Genomic DNA, 20340 nt, shown 5'->3' on the forward strand with positions numbered 1-20340 from the left:
CGGCGGCAGATGCCACACTATTAGCTTGGTGGAAAAACGCAAATGAGGTGTGGAGGCCCTCCGGTGGTGTTTTGTCACTGTCGTAAAAAAAATCTTGATTCTTCTATCTTGAAGAGACTCCCCAGTAACAATTCAGGCTTTGAGCCTTGAGCCAACCAGAAGTGGGGGGTGTCGGGGTGTCTCATTGCAGCCACTTTGGCCCAGGGCTGCTGTTCTAGCACTTAAGAAATTGGGAATGAAGTAACTCTCATATTTATGGAGCTGAGAGGAATTGGGATGATGCCGACCCAACTGTTAGGCAGAGTGAGACAGTTGCCTCAGGTAGCAGATTTTGAGTTCACATCCACCCCATGCATTGAGAGTGCTCTTCCACCAATGTAACAGTCATGGAGAATCTTGGGAAGCATAATTGGACAAAGGTACTGGGCACAGTAGGTCTATGAGGTCAGCACCCTTAACCAACTAAGATTCCCTGGATCGTTTGGGGGAAGTCATGACTGTTAAAAGTAGTCTACAGGTTCTTTTAATGTATGGTGTGGGTGTGGCCTTTGTCACATTTTTTGTTCATATTTTTACTTCTATGGAGAGAGGCACATATGGGATGTTGTTGCTACCACCACCACTATCACTACCATTTATCAAGAAATCCCAGGGCTGGATCTTTTCTTGCATTGAATACCAAAATAATTTGCCTGATCTTTAGTATGCACCCTGTTCTTTTTGGGGGGTGCCATTTCCTGTTCCACTTCAGGCAGCAAAATTTATTGGGTCCAGTCTGATTCTAAGTTTGTGTAAATGCTCACTTCAGCACTACCTCTGAGTTCTGTGTGTGACAGTGTGTGTTTTAAAAACAACACTTCGTTTGAAATCCAGGATCCACGTTGATATAGTAGCTTATGAGGATTACATTATATAATTCATGTCCTTTTCAAATCATACCATCAGGCGACACCACTAATATGGGTTAAACCAATACGTATGTTGCAAAAAAAAAAAAAAGTGAGCAAATTCTCTTTCATCAGGCTCACTTATTAAGCATCGTAAGGGGGGGGGGGAGAGAGAGAGAGAATTTTTTTTTAAGCCAGTTTGATATGGAAGTCACAGATAATACATTGTGGAGCTACCCTTTGAGTTTGGAGGCTAGAGCCAGTGCAGAAGGTGATAGTTAGGTTGCGGGGGGGGGGGGGGGCAAATGATTTCATTTATTTGTTTATTTATTGCATTTATATCCCACCTTTTTCTCAAAGGAGTTCAAGGTGGCGTACATGGTTCTCCCCTCTTTATTTAATCCCAGCAACAACCCTGGGGGATAGGCTAGGCTGAGGGGCAGTGACTGGCCCAAGGTCACCCAGCAAGCTTCATGGCTGAATGGGGATTTGAACCCAGGTCTCCCAGGTCCTAGTCCAACACTCTAACCACTACCCCAGACTGGTTGCCATATATCACCCTGTTTGTGGGTGTTATATAGAACTCAGAACAGGTTACTTCAGGTAACACCTTATCCCTTATACACCCAGTAGAACACTGTGGTCTGTGGGAGAGTTTCTCCTGCAAGTTCCAAAGATCTCAGAAGCCCCCACACTCCCCAATGACTCAGAGCAAGGCTTTTTAGCAAGGCTGCCTGTGGAATAGCAACCCTGTCGAGATATGACAGGCATCTACAACCTGCACTTTCTGGAAGCAGTTGAAGACATTTTTGTTCTGATAGGCTTTCCCAGCTGGAAAAATGGATCTTGACCACAAGTGTCCACTTGCTAGGTGTTTAGTGTTGTTTATGGGTTCTTAATTGTTGATAATTATCTTAAGTGTAAATCGCCTTAAAGCAGTGATTTAGAAGGAAATAATAATAATAATAATAATAATAATAATAATAATAATAATAATAATACCCTGTTTCTCATATTTTAAGACATACCCATAAAATAAGCCATAGCAGGATTTTTAAGCATTCAAGGAATATAAGCCATACCCTGAAAATAAGACATAGTGATAGGCGCAACAGCAATGCCGGCCGCGGCAGGAGGAGGAGGAGGAAAAAAATAAGACATCCCTTGAAAATAAGCCATAGTGTGTTTTTTGGAGGAAAAAATAAATATAAGACGTGTCTTATAATATGAGAAACACGGTAATAATACAATAATAACAATAGTCATACCTCGGTTTAAGTACGCCTCAGTTTGAGTATTTTCAGTTTAAGTACTCCGTGGACCCGTCTGGAACGGATTAATCCACTTTCCATTACTTTCCATGGGAAAGTTCGCTTCAGGTTAAGTACACTTCAGTTTAAGTACTCCACGGACAGTCTGGAACGGATTAATCCACTTTCTATTACTTTCAATGGGAAAGTTCGCTTCAGGTTAAGTACGCTTCAGGTTAAGTACATACTTGCAGATCCAATTGTGTTTGTAAACCGAGGTACCACTGTAGTCACAAACTTCAGACAGAGTGTAGGAGATTACAGGCTAGGGCTGCAATCCTATAGCAGGTTTCCTGGGAGTAAGCTTACTGAAAGTGGGACTTACCTTTGAGTAGACATGTGTAAGACTACATGGTTTAGGCATAGTAGGTATCATGCAAGTTTAACATTGTGCCAGGTTGTAGATTGCCGGGGCAGAGATACATACAATGGCTGACCCACCATTTTGGAAAGTATAAATCCCAGAAGTTACATGGATCAGTCTCCTACCTTAGGCAATACACCTGGCATGTTCCTTGTTAGGTAGGGGTTTAGGTAGAGAAACATGGAGGATTTATGTTTGCAGAACTGGAGATTAATTTTAGGAGGTAAAAAATATAAATAAAAGCCAAAGTGGGGAGGACTTCCTAAAGGTTGGGTGGAGATGATGTCATCATGGAAGGTTCACTGTTCAATTCAATTTATTCTATACAGTGCTGTTTTCTGGGGGGACACAGGGGTACGCATACCCCTAAATGTATTGTGAATCTAAGTTTGAGGGGCAGTATTTCAATATGAGTAGGAAAATGAGAGTACCCCTAAACATTTTTTAAGGGAAAAAAGCACTGATTCTATATAGGCAAAAGCCTGCACATGTTGGATGGAGTGTAACTTTCAAAAAGCAAAATCCTACCTTCAGGACAGGTGATTAAAAAAAAATCTGCTCCTGAATGGCTCAATTCAGCATTCTCTGGGACACTCAAAAATCAAGGGGAGCTGTAATGGTCTATTAGAAAAACGCAATTTCAAAACACTCCTCTATCCTTCATAGTTAAAAAGAAGAAGAAATTAAGACAGCCTTCTATATTCTGACTGAAGTCCCCCATCTTTTTCTTGCAGCTGACGTATCTTCCACCTCCATGGGGTGAGTGCCGCTCGTCAGACTTTGGCCTGGACTTCTTTCCCATCTACAGCATCACTGCGTGCAGGATAGATTGTGAGACCCGCTACGTGGTGGAAAATTGCAACTGCAGAATGGTCCACATGCCAGGTAAGGTATTCAGGGGTGAGCTGAAACAGCCTCCCCAGGTGCTTCTCCCCTGGTGTCAGGGCTGGCTCTTGTCAAGGGGCCAAGTCCTGGGTGTGGAGCAAAGAGGTCAGGGGCAGAGCACATAAACAGACCCCAGGTCCATGTCATTGCCACGTAAGGCAAAGTTCCTGTATGAACCCCTGCAGATCTGCTGCCAGTCATTGAGACATGATTGGGTTAGTTCAGGGGTGAAGAACCTTGTGCAGCCTGATGCCCAGATCACCTGGGTAGAAATCTCTCAGGGGCTGCATTTTGGGAGTGGGCGGGGTCTGACCCAAAAGTAGGTGGGGCCTGACACAATCACATGGCACCCTCTTCTTTACTGCATGCTCCTCCCTAGCCTATGGATGCTCAAGAGGCCTCTTTGATGGCCTGGCTGAGTAAGTTTTTTGTTCTCACTTTGATGGTCTTGGGCTTGCTGATTGGAAGGTCGACGGTTTGAATCCCCATGATGGGGTGAGCTCCCGTTGCTCTGTCCCAGCTCCTGCCAACCTAGCAGTTCGAAAGCATGCCAGTGCAAGTAGATAAATAGGTATCACTGCAGCAGGAAGGTAAATGATGTTTTTGTGCACTCTGGCACTCATCACAGTCCTCCATGCGCCAGTAGCGGTTTAGTCATGCTGGCCACACAACCCGGAAAGCTGTCTGTGGACAAATGCTGTCTCCCTTGGCCTGAAAGCAAGATGAGCACCACGACCCCATAGTCACCTTTTACTGGACTTAACCATCCAGGAGTCCTTTACCTTTACCTACAGGCTGAATCTCTGCCTTGGCATCTCTAAGGCTCCAGATTTTGAACAGCATGTAGACTCGAGTCCTGACACCTGCCCCCTATTACAAGCCTCAGTTTACATTATCCTTTTATGAAGACGAGCTTTTTCAGCAGAAGTTGCTCAGGTTTGATTTTGAACCAGCCCTTTTTTAATGCTTTGGTGTCATTTTGGATCATGCCTTGGTTTCAACCAGTTTTTTGAAGAAGATGTTCTGTTTCTGGGATGAATGTATATGTGAAAGAAGCTGCTTGTGGTCACCACCACACTTTCCATCACTGCCATAGGTAATTGATGAGTGTGCCCTGCAGTTATACTGTTCTATCACCTTCTGTGCATCACTTACTATGGATGTTCAGTGCCGTGTTTCTATCTACTAAGACTCATCTGGGGGAAAAGAAATGTACTGGGTTCAGCATCCTGCCTTTGGGAACTGAGATAAGACAGTAGAAACTGCTGAGATAATGCATATAAAGATCACTTTAAAATATGCTATTACACATGGATATTGCTTCCTGTGGCTGTTCCCCATTCACTCTCTCACAAATAACCCTACTCATACTTAACTACTAATTCATGTACCACTCTCTCACACATTTCACACATTGCCAAACAGATGGCTACTGATGTGTTAGTTCTACCTCCTTCCATCTGGTCCCTTGGTCTAGTGCGCTGATAGATTGTTTAGGAGTAAAAAAACCAAAAAACTCAAACCCAAACAATTTGAATGTAAGTAAACATTCTGTTACACTAAACTGAGAGAAGCCTGCTTTCAGTAAATCGAAGCCAGGGCTCTTGCACCCAGTAGCTTCAGAACCTTTATTCCTGGTTGTGGGAGTCCTCTTTTGGTTTATCAGTTTATTTTACTTTTGGAGGCAAATTGGCAAAATCACTATTTGGGGGGAAATCTGTGTGCTTTCAGCTATATGATCCTATGCCCATTTACCTGGAAGTAAGCCCCATTTAAGTCAGTGGGAATGACATCTGAGTAGGCATGCGTAGGATTGCTCAGTAAACTTGTTACGTCATCTGGTTTTCTCAGACCCTGGTGATAATAATAAATTATTATTATTTATACCCCGTCCATCTGGCTGGGTTTCCCCAGCTACTCTGGGCGGCTTACAGCATATCTAAAAACATAATTAAACATCAAACATTAAAAACCTCCAGATACAGGGCTGCCTTTGGATGTCTTCTAAAAGTTGTGTAATTCTTTCTCCTTGACATCTGAAAGGAGGGCGTTCCTGGGAGTAGTAACTCTCAGGACCTAACCAACTATCAAAAACTTGATTTGGTTTCCATATATATTGTTGTAACTTCTCAGTCTTACTATATTATTCTTATCACATTTATTACCTGCCCTTCATCAGGCAGGGGTGGGTGGACAGGTCACAGCAATTTCTAATTCAAGGTTGAAATCAGTCAAAACAGATTACCATCACAAGAATAGGGGGGACGGGACGATGACCTGAAAACACACATCTCAGATGTCAAAGGCCAGGGTGAAAAAGTGCATCTTCGTCATATGCTGTATAGTGAAAGCTGTATACAGTGGTGCCTCGCTAGACGAATTTAATTCGCTCCACGGGTCAATTCGTATAACGAAAAATTCGTCTAGCGAATCCCATAGGAATGCATTGAATTTTTTTTAAAGATTTTTTTTGCCCATAGGAACGCATTAATTGAATTTCAATGCATTCCTATGGGAAACCGAGATTCGCTAGACGAATTTTTCGCAAAACGAATTCGTCTTGCAAGGCAACCTCCGCTAGAAAAATCTATTCATTAAGCGAAAAATTCATCTTACAGGGCATTTGTCTAGCGAGGCACCACTTAGTAAAGGTGCAATATGCACCTATGGAGAGGAAATTCCAAAACTTAGGGGCTGCCATAGAGCATGCCCTCTCCAAGACACCCCTCCCCAAAAAAGACTTCTGAGAGAGGTGGAACTACCAAGAGGGCCCCCTATGCTGATCTTAACACCTGGGAAGGAGGTGGTCTTTCAGATCTTTGGGACCTAAGTTGTTTGGGGCATTAAACACTACTGTGAGAACCTTGAATTTGGTCCAGAAATGAACTGGCAGGCAACAAAGCTTTTTCAGTTATACGAGTTCAAAAGGCAACCCCAGCCAGTAATCCTTATTCCAGTCCCTGTAAAGCAAGGACTAGTTTCCTAAACCAGTCAGAAAGAAACTCACTGTTGCAAAGTTTGCATAAAAAATGTCCCTGTGTGTTTTATTTTCTTTGTGTGCAGGGGATGCTCCGTTCTGCACGCCGGAGCAGTATAAAGAGTGTGCAGAGCCTGCGCTAGGTAAGTTCTGAAGGACAAAGGATTTCCTCACTGTCAGTTTCTCAGAATTATTATTATTCCCCTCCCGCCCTCCAAGGATCTCATTTCAAGCCAGGAATGTGTTTTCAGGGGCCTGTGTTCTAGTAACAGTGGGATAAAAAGCACAACTTGTCACGGACCTGTTGGACGCAAAGAAAGGGTGGGAGGAATCAGCTGGGGAACCATCTAGGAAGAAGGGTCAGAGCTTGGGGATTGGTGGTAGGATGGCAAATGAGTGGTCAGAGGGAGAAGACTAGTTGGAGGAGGTGGAAGAAGCGAAAGAGGTAGCAGGGCTTAGTGAGCTTGGGAGAGTCTGTGGCAGAGGAAAGTCAAGAATTAGAGGCAGAAGCTGAAGCAGGAGAGGAGATGAATCCGGCTGGTGAAGAGACATGCCAAGCTCCTTGTGCTGCAGTTCCCAAGCGCCCAGCAGCCACCTGCCGAAGGGACTCTGACATATTAGTTGTCCTGCCCACATCTCAAGAGTTGGGCTGTGAGAAGGGGAACAGACAGCAATTTGGCCCATTGGGTCCAAAAGGTTCCCCCACGCCAGCCTAGAGTGGACTCTTGATGATGGCGAGCAAAGCAAAAACTCCCCTTACGCTTGCATCTCTGAGCTGGTAGTTCCACAGATAACCCATCTATCTGGTCCCCACTTTGCCTTGCAGTGGTTCTTGGTGAAAAGGACAGCAGTTACTGTGTGTGCCAAATGCCATGCAATTTGACGCGCTACAACAAGGAACTCTCCATGGTGAAGATCCCCAGCAAGACCTCAGCCAAGTACCTTGAGAAAAAGTTCAACAAGTCAGAGAAATACATCTCGTAAGTAGGCTCATTCTGGTCGGGGCTAGAATGATGCTAAGCAGCCCAATGAGAGGCTCTTGCTTGTGGTCTCCCAACACAGAGGGTTGTAACCTGTGTTAGTCCTACTCAAAGTAGACCCATTGAAGCTAATGGACGCGACTGCCTTGCGTCCAGTAATTTTAATGGGTCTCCTCCACATGGAACTCCATGTACATGGTGATTGATTGCCATGCCTCAAGTAGGTCAGTCTCTAGGCTGTCGGGTTTGGGAAGTCAGGGAGCTGGCTGCCCGTCCACTCCAGTGGCCTAGGCAGGGTGCCTAGTCAAAGGTTGGCAGTAGTCAAGATCCAACGTAGCAACAGAAGGGTCCGGAAGGAGTTGCATTGTCTTTTTTTGTAATTTTTTTTTATTTTTAAAAATATAAACATACAACAAAAACCAATTCAAAATCCAAATATCGAGATTACTCTGAATCTCCTAAAAAAAAAACCCATCCCTTCCACAGGTCCTATTGATAATATTTTCAATTGCATATCAATTCTTCTCCGATTTTTTGACTTTCTAAATTATCCATTCATTCCATTACATTACAAGTGTGGTTAAAATCCTGCCCATGTTTTAACCTACTTACAATAATCTCATATATAAATTATAAACATTTCCCATTCTTTTTTAAAGTTCTTGTCTTCTTGATTTCTGAGCTTCCCAGTTAGTTTTGCCATTTCAACATAGTCCATCAACTTGGTTTGCCATTCTTCTCTGGCCGGGGCTGTCTCTTCCTTCCATCTCTGGGCTAGTAATATCCGTGCGACCGTTGTCGCGTACATGAACACTTTTCTGGTCCTTTGGAATCTCGGTACCTATAATTCCTAATAAGAAAGCTTCTGGTGAAGCAGTTGCATTGTCAAAAGGCAGGCAGGGGCCACAATATTCAAGGCAACGACGAGGTAAGTAGCGCAGAAGCTAAGTGCAGTCATTACACTCGGAGCAAGTTGCTGAGGCTGAGGAGCTAGCTCTGAGCTCTGAGCTTCTTCAGGCATGGTCTGCTCAGCCATCCAACTGGATGTTAGTATTGCAAGCTCACCATAGGGACTGAGCGCCAATTGCACTGACATCTGGGAGTTCTAGAGCTACACACACACCTACATGCTTGTTGCCCCCCTGGAATTTTGCCCTTTTAGTTTATCATGGGGCAAATGAGCAGCCGGAGAGTGGAAGGGAGAATACTGCCAACCTTAGGTGGCCTAAAGAGAAATCTGCACTATGGCTGTGTACGTGACATGCACTTAAAGCACATCCTTACCACAAAGAATTCCGGGAACTGTAGTCTGTTCAGGGTGCTGGGAATTGTACCTTTGTGAGAGGTAAAGTACAATTTCCAGGATTCTTGGGGGGTGGGGAGAGAGGTGTGTACCAGCTACAAGCAACTGGTGTCTCCCGACTCAAACTAGTTAGACAAGGGGCAGAAAACGGAAACAAATATATTCATAGGACTGGAACACTTTCCTTATGAGAAAAGACTTGGAAATTGGGAGTGAGCTGGAGGGGTCAGTGTACCGTAGTGGCGGTTCGAAAGCACATCAAAGTGCACGTAGATAAATAGGTACCGCTCCGGCGGGAAGGTAAACGGCGTTTCCATGCGCTGCTCTGGTTTCACCTTAAGCGGCTTAGTCATGCTGGCCAAATTACCCGGAAAAACTGTCTCCGGACAAACGTCGGCTCCCTCGGCCAGTAAAGCGAGATGAGCGCCACAACCCCAGAGTCGTTCACGACTGGACTTGAGTATCAGGGGTCCTTTACCTTTACCTTTTTTACCTCTTCACAAAACACACATCTTTCTTTTGGGACTCGCTGCCATGAGCTCTCTGGAGACTTCATTATTTACTAGCTGTAGCCGGCCACGTGGCTCAGTCTGTTAAATAGAAAAGAAAGAAAAGAGAAAGCACACGTTTCTAATATGTTTAATGTCTCAATGGTTGTGGGTATACAATAGTTTTTGTTGTTCCATTGTCTGTGGAGATATAGAGATTGTCTGGTTTGCCGACTCTAGAACACGGAACATAGAATTGTCCATGTGAAAAGTAATCCGTGTCAAGATGTAAACCGTATAATTCCAAAGATTGGCCCTGAGCTTTGTTGATAGAGAAGATACACACACCAGATTTCCATTGAAAGCAGAGAGGGCCCCCCACACCTTCAGAGTCCCCCTTCATTTTGTAGACTCCCCCACCCACGTGTGTTCTGAAAAATCACCCCACCCCACCCACCCCCAAAATAAACCGTGGGCAAACTGTGCCCCGCCCCATTCACCCTCCCCAAAGCCACGCCCCTCCTCCACTCAGCATCCCTGTCCCCCACCCCAGCCTCATGACATGACGACACCCCTCTCTCTGGTCCCCCCACCTCATGACGCCATCTTCCTCCCGTGTGACGTCACCCGCCACCCCGATCCCCCCCTCTCTCCCCCTTGCATACCCCATGCGCATCTTGGGGAGGGCCTGGCTGCTTCCCCCGGCGGGTCCCGGTGGGCGAGGGGGCAGGCGGCCCAGCTGCAGCTGCTTCTCCAAGGCAGACATGGCGAGGGTGGTGGGGAGAGGTGAGGTGGCAGTGGCGAAGGGGCAGGATCCAGCCCCCGCCCTCCCAGAAGGAGCCGCTGGCCAGCCGCTCCCAGCAGCCTCTGCATGCTCACGCCGGAAGGATGCCACCCCGCGCCCCAAGGCGTCCTGGGAGTAAAATATTTAGTATAGCATGTGTTGCTTTGATGTCCAACAGATGGCACTGTTTTTTTAAAAAAAACACCATGTTTTTACCTGTCACAGGTGTGACATCTATATAATATAGATTAGGGGTCCCCAAACTAAGGCCCAGGGGCCGGATGTAGCCCAATCACCTTCCAAATCTGGCCCGCGGATGGTCTGGGAATCAGCATGTTTTTACATGAGTAGAATGTGTTCTTTTATTTAAAATGCATCTCTGGGTTATTTGTGGGACATAGGAATTTATTCATATTTTTTTCCAAAATATAGTCTGGCCCCCCACAAAGTCTGAGGGACAGTGGACTGGCCCCCTGTTGAAAAAGTTTGCTGACCCCTGATATAGATATATAAAAACACGTGCGTATTCGAATGCAACGTTGTGTCAAAATTTCAAAGCAATCGGTGAAGAACTTTCGGAGATTTAAGATTTTGAACAAACAAACATTTATATTTTTATTTATATAGATTAAATTTGTATACCACCCTTCATCCATAGATCTCAGGGCAGTTCACAAGCATAAAAATACAAGATAAAAAAAAGTAATAAAAAGACCCAAAGAACTACAACCCACAAACCATATTGGATCAATTTGTGGAGGAGAAGAGGTCTGTCAGGAGCTAAAAGTCACAACGGCCATATGGATCCTTCTGGTTCAGAGATGCTGCAACACTGAATTCTGGTTTGGGGGTGGGTGGGTGAGAGGAAGCAGCTGAGGGGTGTTATTGCCTTCAAGCTCTGCTTGGAAGACTTCTAAAAGTGCCTGGTTAGGTGCTGTGGAAAAAAGGATTATAGAGGGACCTCTGGTCAGATCTGGTGGGGCTCTTATGTATGTTAACGTCTTTGGAATATTTGGTGCCTTGGTTTTCAAGTCCCGAAGTAGCTGGCAGCATAGCAGTTTACAAGCAGCTTATGTTTTTAATCAACCGAATATTGTTACTTGTTTTTTTGGTGGGCGGTGGGGAAGAGCCTTGAGGATGGAGGAGGTGTAAGTAAAAGCACTATGCTGCGGTTGTCTAGAAGCCGCAAGGCGCGATGACAGACTCCCTACCGATTACATAATAGCTCTTTCCCTTGGGATGGCCTGACCCCCTGCTCAGGCATAACACATCCCTCGGGCTACCCATTTGGAATATGAGTTTTCTCTCGTCGCCGCTCACTCAAAAACGTGCCATGGCAGCAGAAAGCTTATTTGTTTTCACAGATGCGGCTCCTTCCTTTTGATTCTGTCTCTTGGCTGCCCGTGTTGTTTTGTTTTGTTTTCTCCTCAGGGAGAATATTCTTGTGCTCGATATATTCTTTGAAGCCCTCAACTATGAGACCATTGAGCAGAAGAAAGCATATGAAGTGGCAGCTTTACTTGGTAAGTAAGAATCCTCTCTCTCTTCTCTCTCTCTTCTCTCTCTCTCTCTCTCTCTCTTGTAAAATGAATAGAATTTGGGGGTTTCGGCCCAGCTCCCTTCCAGTGGTGGTGGGTGACTTGAGGCAGAGGGGAAATGAGATTAACGGGGTGACGGGGAGATCACCCAGCAACTAGTCACAATGGCTATATCCTACCTCCAGGGTCAAAGGCACTTTCCCTCTGAATACCAATTGTAGGCATGTCCACAAACATGCTTGGAACAAGAAAGTTGCCAACCTCAGCAAGGAGCAGCTGAGAGCATGGGTTGCAAGGGCAATCAGTTTTGTACAAATCGCTCCCTTTGTGTGCAAAGCGCTGTTTCCTCCCTGTTTCCCATCGGCAGATTCCCCACCCCCACCCTGAGTTTCTTACACATGCAAGATCCTTCATTCAGAGAGATGCAGCCCTTGCTGCTTCCCGTTGCCACTTGAGCTATCGCCTCCCTATGTGGCATCTATATTCTGCCACTGATGGTGTGCTGTGTGATTTGGCATTGAGTCTTCCTATATGCTCTGCTGTGGTGGCCTTCGATTTGGAGTTTTCCATCTTTCCATCCTCTTATCGAAGTCAACAGGAGGGAAATGCTTTGTGCCACGTCCATGGACTGGTGTAAAGTTGGGCTGTTGATCGAAAGGGCTATAGGGTCCAACATATATAGGAGTATCCTTTTGGCGCAGAAGGCCCCAGGTTCAATCCCCGGCCAGTGTGGACAAATGGTCTGATTCTGTATAAGACAGCTTCCTGTGTTGCACTGTGCCACCCAAGCCCTGTTTCAGTCACTCTGCTGGCATATCTTTGCCAGTAGAACAGCTCCAGCAATGTTGTTTACTGCCAGTCTACCTGGCATGTTCCACCAGAGGTGTAGCTGTCATGACAGTGGCTTAGCTGCTGTTTTTCCAGCATAGTGAGGCTTCTATCCAATCCTATGTGTCATTCTCCTCACACTCTGCCAACAAATCTTTACTGTAGAATTACCGCCAGTAATTAGAAATATTTAAATACAGTGGTACCTCGATTTCTGAAGGTTTCGACTTACGAAGTCGGCAAACCCGGAAGTATTTTCGCCGCGCACATGTTCTGCGCAAAGCGCAAAATCGCGCTTCGCGCATACGCAAAGTGGACGCTTCGACATCCGAAGGTTTCGACTTACGAAGAGCGCCGCGGAACGGATCGCCTTCATAAGTCGAGGTACCACTGTAGGTGAAAGAATGTATATCTGAAAGCAAGGTAGGACAATTTAAATTAGAGTTTATTTCCTCCATGTATGCCTGGTTGTTAATTTCCATTCTGCTGTAGACCAGTGGCCTCAGTTTGTCTCCTGCTCCCGCCCCTACCCTGTCGGCAGGAGTTTGCCTTTCTATCCATCACAATGAAGAATTATTGGCTCGCCTGACTTGTCAAAGTCAGAATCCAGCCCTTCTGTTATTTAGATGAAAGGAAGGAGAGTTTAATGTCTGTCTGTTTGTCCCAAGGCCTTTGTAAGCAGCATTTAAGCATATACCCTGTTGTCATGGAGATGTAAGCCTTTTCTTTCTTTCTGAACAATAAGCAGAGAGATTCTTACCAGTTTATATAGAGAACAAATATGATTTTTACTGGCAGGGAAAGGATAATCTGTTCAATAACATATTCATCCCTAGATGCTTCATGGATGTTGAACAAGAACCTGAATCAGAGTAGCAGAAGCAAGCAAATATAACAATTGCATTTTTTTAAAAAGCCCATAGAAGAGAGACTCCAGATTTCTAAGAGCACAATAACTGTGAGGCAGGTTGCAACTTCAAAAGGAATTTGATCCTTGTATCATCTTCATAGATGGCATATAACAGTACACAGCAGGGCCTTCTTGGTGATGGTACCAGGTCTATGGCACTCCCTTCCCAGTGCTGCTCCAATGGCCTCTCACGTTATATTCATTCAAGGGTCAGCTGTGATACAGATTGTCATATTCTGTTGCTATTGTAAATTGTGATTTTAATTTTTTATGCTGTGTTTTATAAACATTGTTTTCCACCCTAGGATCTCTATGAAGAAGGATGGGATACAATAAATATAATTATTGTAATCAATAATCATTAATAACAATAGCAACAGCTATTGTTGCTCTGAGGTATAGGCTAAAAGTTCCCAAGAACCAAGGAATTGGAGAGGTAGGGCAGATAGCAGATAGCAACAGAATTAAAGCTATTAACTTGTGTATGATTTCCTGGAAATAAACACTGTTGAATTCAGTAAGAGGTACTTATCAACCAGCAGTCTGGTGCTACAGCTGAAAAGCCTAATGTCATTTTAAGTTGCATTTAAAGTAGCATCAGAAAGGTGTGAGAGGAAGAAGCTCACAGTTGCTTACCGTGTTTACTGACCGTATGAAAGGAAACAATACGTTTCTCCAGGCAGAGGGTAGGTTTTGGGAGAAGTTGATAACTCTTCTCCAAGCTGCTCAGCCATCAGAACTAAGCTGATGGGTAGGGGTCATAGCTGCCAAGTTTTCCCTTTTCTTGCGAGGAAGCCTATTCAGCATAAGGGAAAATCCCTTAAAAAAAAGGATAACTTGGCAGCTATGGTAGGGGTGCTTTAGCTTGCAGAAGGGACAGTCCGTATCACCCTTGCCAAATCTGTAATTTTATCCAAGAGGATGGCTGCAGCCTGCTGTGTGTGTGTGTGTGTGTGTTAAAATCAAGCACAATTGTAGAATTTCCCCTTTTAGTGTGGACAGATGAAGTGCTACTGAGACTTTTTAAAGTGCTGCTATGCTTTTAATTAAACACTTCCTGTTTGCAGGTGGAACCCATTTTACTACTTCCTGATGAGTGTGAATGGAGGTTAGCCATCAATGGCGTACTAATTCCTCCTTGAATAACCTCTCCTAATTGTTCCATCATCAGTTTATGTTTCCACAGTACTGGCAATGGGGAGGATTTAATTGCCAGTTTTCTTGAAATAAGTTTATTTCACTGTAGAAGAAAAGGAGAGAGAGGAAGGGTTCTTGAACTATAATAATAGGCAACTTGTATTGCTCTGCTCATCACATACGGCCAGGAGCACAAGATCCCAGGAGTGATGCTAGTGTTGACCAATTCAGAGGCAACTGCCTGCCAGCCACAGGAGCTGATATTGCAAATGCCCTTCTGTTTAGTGCCTAAAGAGGACTCTGAGGCCCAAGTGCACGCAGTTCCCAGCAGCTCATTGAGACAACACCACACAAGACCTTTAAAGCATTCTGAAAGCACACATCTGCCTTCCTCCAAAAAAGAATTACATTAAATGCATAATAATAATAATAATAATAATAATAATAATAATAATAATAGATGCTGGGAATCATAGCTCTATGAGGGGAAACTACAGTTCCCATGATTTTGTGGGGAACTGCTTTGAACATGCTTTGGTGCCTGCACAACTGGACTGCTTGAGGGAGGGTAGTGTGTTTTGCCGCAAAAGCTGGTGAGCACAGATCTACAATAGGTCCAAACTGAGTTATTCTCTACACACCCGTAAATAGTGTGTGGATAAAACGTCTGCTTCAGTTTCCTTTCCCTTTTCTTCTCCAGGTGATATTGGAGGTCAGATGGGCCTTTTTATTGGTGCTAGTATCCTCACCATTCTGGAAATATTTGACTACATCTATGAGGTAAGTTGTGGCCCTCCCTCTGTTGTGGTGACTTATGTAATCTTCGCATCCAGGTCTCATCCAGCCCCTCTTCTCTCACCCCATCAAGTGCCCAGATACTTAAGGTTCCTTTGGCTCCCTTGCATTTTCTTTTTCTTTTGAAGCAGCCTCGAGGTTTTTTCTGGCTAAAAAAAAAAGAGAGAACAGCATGTAAATGTAATAAATGGCTGGGACCTGCAACAAAATGTTGTAGTGTTAAGTGCCCCATTTCATTCTCTCTGCCTCTCCTGGCCTTCAATTCCCTCCCAGCTTTCTCTACAAAATCCATTCCCTGAATTCCCCAGCCTTCTCCTTCCAAGACAAAATCCATTTGAAATTCCGAGGTCTGCATTTCTTGGGGTTTCCTGAATGCAGGTTTGGAAAATCCAAACCCACATTTCAGGTTTCTGCCATAAACTCAGAAATGGTGGTGAACCAGGTTAGAGAAGTGTAAAGCCCTGGGTATTGTGTGCTACCAAGACCAAATTGTGAGCAACAAGAACCCTCAGTAATAAATCTGGGCTGCAGAACAATAGCCCCCCAAACTTAAATTAGGCTCCCTCACATGTCAGATTTACAATTTTTTTAAAAAATTGTATGACCAAAATAGATGTGCTGTTTAAATGCATATCTGCATGTTTTACTAAATGCAAATATGAGCCTCCATGTGTGTGGGGTGTGTGTTTGTGTGTGATAATTATCAGGACTGCAGTAGGCATGGTGGGGAGATTTAACCCCTTCTTCCCCTACCACAGCCCTAATGGAAAATGCTTCTTCAAAGCTGCTATTTGCATAGGGAGGAACTTCCACCTCCACCTCCTGGTGCCAGTCTTATAGCAAAGATAAGAAGAAAGCGCAGCTGCCACCAGTGGGGGGATTTTTGGCCAATGAAAATAGCAGCTTCGAGTGAACAATTTTCCGTTGGATCAGAACAGGAGAGAAGAGGGATAAAGACCCCCTTCCCACCTGCTGTAATCCCAATAATTATTTGGCTAATAACCCAGCAATTTCTGTTTGCATTTTTTAACGAGAAAGCTGAATGTAAAGATGCATTTAAACATGATGTCTAGCGCGGCCCTTAGAGAAACCAAGACACTAGAGAGAGAGATGTAAAGGGCAGGGGGAGGCAGTCCCTTAGGCCTGGCTCTGTCCCCCCTTTTTTAAGTGGCAGCAACAGGAGAGGCTCCCCATTATCCATTGTTCATTCCTGCTTGCTCAGTTCTCTACCCCTTTTTTCCCCTGTCTGGGCATCTCAAGCTGGAGAGGCTGGGGAATTCTTTAGCAGAGTGAAAGATGGGAGCATCTTCCTTGCTCCAACTCACCCTGCTTGGTGATCCACAGGCCACCCTCCTGCACATTGCAGAGGTGGGCACTCAATTAATAAGAGATAGAAAGTGGGCATAATACCTTTTTAGTTGTGGACAATTGTCCAAGCAATGGAGGTTATTATGTATCACCTGGTGTTTGTTAAGACTGTTATGGTGTTAGCTTATAAGCTTTGACAAAGCTCTGTGGACTATTTGGAGATGGTTCTCTGATTGTGTGTACAGTGGTACCTCGGAAGTCAAACGGAATCCGTTCCAGAAGTCCGTTCGACTTCCAAAACATTCGAAAACCAAATCACGGTTTCCGATTGGCTGCAGGAAGCTCCTGCAGCCAATCGGGAGCCACAAAAGCCCCATCGAACGTTCGGGTTCCAAAGAATGTTTGCAAACCAGAACACTCATTTCCAGGTTTGCGGCATTCGGTCGCCAAACGTTCGACTTGCAAGGTGTTCAGGATCCAAGGTATGACTGTAGTTGTTTTATCTTTGTTTTAATTTTTTTAAAAAATGGGGGGGGGAAGCATAATAAGAGTACTTTTAATTTGTATACCGATTATCTATACACAAGGCGGTTTACAAGCTGAAGAAACAGCAAAGAACACACACCTTATAACATTCTGATCCAATACAAAAAAAAGTCGTGAGAAAAATATAACTTTAAAATAAACAACTTATATCAAATAAAGAAATATCTGATAACCTATTAGAATTTAATAGTCCAAATTGAAATTAAATAAGGCCTACCCTGCTGTGCCGCAACTCCAAATGCAGGGAGCTTCATGTGGATAAATTTGGGCACAGGATACCTGCGAGGCCCCTGTCTTAAAATACGCTCTGCCCAGCTACCTTTGCTGTGTGCTAGTTCTGTCAGAGCCACTTAGCCAGGGGCCTTGTTCAGCTCAGCTGGATGCCAGCTCATGAGTTCGGCACGTGCGGCTAGGTGCTCTGGAAGAAGCAGGCCTCTCTCTTAAAGCAGCTTTTTCCGAGGGGTGGACCAGGAACAGCAGCGGCTGGTGCTCATTGGGACTGGTAGGGTCAGCCAGCAGTAGGAGGAGCCAGGCAGGGCCACCAAATTCTAGTTTTGTCCCCATCACCCTCCCTGCTGAGTTCTACAAGAGCAACAGGGAAACTGAGGAGGAGGGGGACGCTGGCAGCCAGGCCCGGCACCTGGACTGGATGTAAATAAGTAGGCAAATAAGAGGGGTCTGCTTCTCCTTCATTGGAGGTTTTTTAATAGCATTTGGATGGCCACCTGACAGGGATTCTTTAGCTGTGATTCCTGCCCTGCAGGGGGCTGGACTGGGTGGATCCTTGGGGTCGTTTCCAACTGCACAGTTCTGTGATTTTTTTTTGGCACACTGAGGCTGGTGGGGTGATGCCCCAGTTGCCCTAATGGAGCAGCTTTCACAGATGCTAAAGGCAGAAGCAGGCATGCTTCATGGGATCTTCTCTCACACATGCACACCAGCAGCAGTCATCCTTTGCCTTCTCTTCCCCCAGGGACCCTAACAGACTTTTAAGGTTTTCCATCTATTTGTGTAAAACTGTGTGGTTACGTTTTGGGATTCCTTTCAGGTCGAGTGAGTGTCAAAACCTAAAGTAAAACAGGCCAAATTTGAGCTCTGCAACCACCATGCATGCCACCTTTCAGCTCCTGCAGCACCTGCTTCCCAGTTCCCCAGGCAGTCAGGCCTGGGTAGCCATTGTCATGCCACAGAATGTGGATTATGGTCCTTCTGCACACAGTGTGGTGCCCGCCACTGCTGTCTGATAACCTATCGTCTGTAAAAAATAAAATAAAAAATGGGGCAAGTGTCTAGTCCTGATGTTGATGGGAAAATGAGAAAGGCATTTACTCAGAGTTGTTAGCAACTGAGGAAAGGGTTGCTTTCACAGTAGGGACCTTTCAGCTGGAAGCATAATTGAAACAGTTAAAACAGCCCTGTATTCCTTATAAAAACCCTGCAACAGTCTCTTTTATTAGTAGCTCCCTCCTTGCCCCTTTTAAAATGGCTTCTACCTCTCTGCTTCTGCCCCTTTAATTAAACTTTTCCTGTTCACTCATATGACTGAATTCCTGAATCAACTTTTGATTAGCTGGTTCCTGTCCTCTTTCAAGTGAGGGGACCTCCTTTCTGCTTTCTTATTTGCAGCTGTTACTACTACTACCACCACCACCACCACCACCATATTTTGATGCAATTGCAATTATAAAACAAGGGGAGAAATAAAAGTGAAATTGCTCTGGCTGTTAAGAAGAAACCTATCATTAATGCCCTTCTGCCCCTCTCTCCCCATAAAGGCAACAAGAACCGGCTATTGAAGTGGTGAATGTCAACCATGTGAGGTTCTGTTGGGACTAAGAGCCTCCCCTTTTCTCCCCTTTCTTTTAGCTGATCAAGGAGAAGTTGTTAGATCTTCTTGGCCAGGAAGAGGAGGAAGGAAGCCACGATGAGAATGTGGTAAGTAAGCATGAGATTCCCTGGGCCTAAAGCAGGTGTAGGGCATGCAAGAAGCCATCACAAACCAGACTGGTTCATTACCCTGCAATGCTCACTTTCCGTGGGTGGGTAAGAACTGAAGCTTTGATTCATTTCTGCAATGTTAGGCATTTGAGGTTGGAGTTTACCTGACACGGACTCATTGTTCCTGATGGGTTTTTAAAAGTTGGTTGACTTTCAAGAGAAGTAAAGAAGAGCAAAAACTTTGGGGTATTTCAGGTCCTTGTGAGCTCAAACAAACAAACAAACAAACACATCCATCATGCTTTGTCAAGAGCAAAATAGTTGCTATCCACAGAAATAAAAGACAGATTAGACCTTTTATGGAACACACTGGAGGATGGTACTGTTTGCATCAGAGCCCTGTGTGCACTATTTATTTAGATTATTGTTATTTTAGCCCCTTCCCACAATTCAAAATAATCTTGGTTTGTTGACATTTTTTAAAACGCAGATGATAGCTAAATACCTGTGTTTGTGCGTATGGATTTTATATCACCACCTACCTCAAGGCAGGCCCCAATATAGTAAGTAAATCAATCAATCAATCACAGATGTGATCCAGCAAGAGTTAAGCACATATTTCTATGGAGTGTGAACTATGTTCTTAAATCCATCCCACTGGAGTCATTGCGTCTTTAAATCTGAAGTCCTGTACATATTACCTGACAATAAGACCCATGGGACAAAGTGGAACTTAACCCTGGAATAAACATTCTTTGGCTTGTATTGCACAACACTTAAATTTGGATGGATTGTGTTCTGTATTTTTATAGATTCTCCGCTCCCTCAGATTTAAATTTTTACCGATGATTCAATTCGAGCTGTCAGGTTTAAAGCAGAATCCTAAACTTGTTTACCCAGTGTGAGATATTTCTGAATTCAATAAGACTTACTTGCATATTTTCAGATTGCAGCTGTTGAAACCCCCAAAGACATTTGCTTTTCCAAATTTGACACCACACACACGCCCACACAAAATGCACATTTCAAAACCGATTGTTTCAGATTTCAAAGTGTGATGGTTTCAAGGTGCAAACGTCAAGACTCACAAGCTGATTACTTTGAGGTTCTGTTTATTTTAAGGGAGAAATTGAAAGAAGTGCTTAACTCACCTCTAGTGGAATGAACAGGCTTTAAGCATGTTTATGGCTCATGTCCAATATTAATGTACATTTTGACACTAATAGTATGATATTTGTTGCAGATGCAAACAAACAAACAAACACATATATACATATACAACACACACGACACACACACACATGGTTGCCATGACCATTTCCGCTAGATTTTTTTTTTGGGGGGGGGGGTTGACTGCCTTCC

General features: G+C 44.4%; 1 protein-coding gene across 3 annotated transcripts in view; it reads left to right on the forward strand.

Moving 5' to 3' along the window:
- LOC118095329 (acid-sensing ion channel 2) overlaps window positions 1-20340 on the forward strand; it is a 152206-nt gene that overhangs the window by 124614 nt on the left and 7252 nt on the right. For all 3 annotated transcript variants that reach the window (XR_009558458.1, XM_060281465.1, XM_060281466.1), the window contains exons 4-9: window positions 3296-3446; window positions 6510-6566; window positions 7250-7403; window positions 11410-11501; window positions 15092-15171; window positions 18907-18975. Coding sequence is in view for 2 of the 3 variants with exons in the window: in XM_060281465.1 (XP_060137448.1) it covers window positions 3296-3446; window positions 6510-6566; window positions 7250-7403; window positions 11410-11501; window positions 15092-15171; window positions 18907-18975 (603 nt within the window). In the remaining variant the exon portion in view is untranslated. The remainder of the gene's footprint in view (window positions 1-3295; window positions 3447-6509; window positions 6567-7249; window positions 7404-11409; window positions 11502-15091; window positions 15172-18906; window positions 18976-20340) is intronic.

This window comes from Zootoca vivipara, chromosome 13, assembly GCF_963506605.1.
Source record: "Zootoca vivipara chromosome 13, rZooViv1.1, whole genome shotgun sequence".
In the NCBI taxonomy this organism is placed as follows: domain Eukaryota; kingdom Metazoa; phylum Chordata; class Lepidosauria; order Squamata; family Lacertidae; genus Zootoca; species Zootoca vivipara.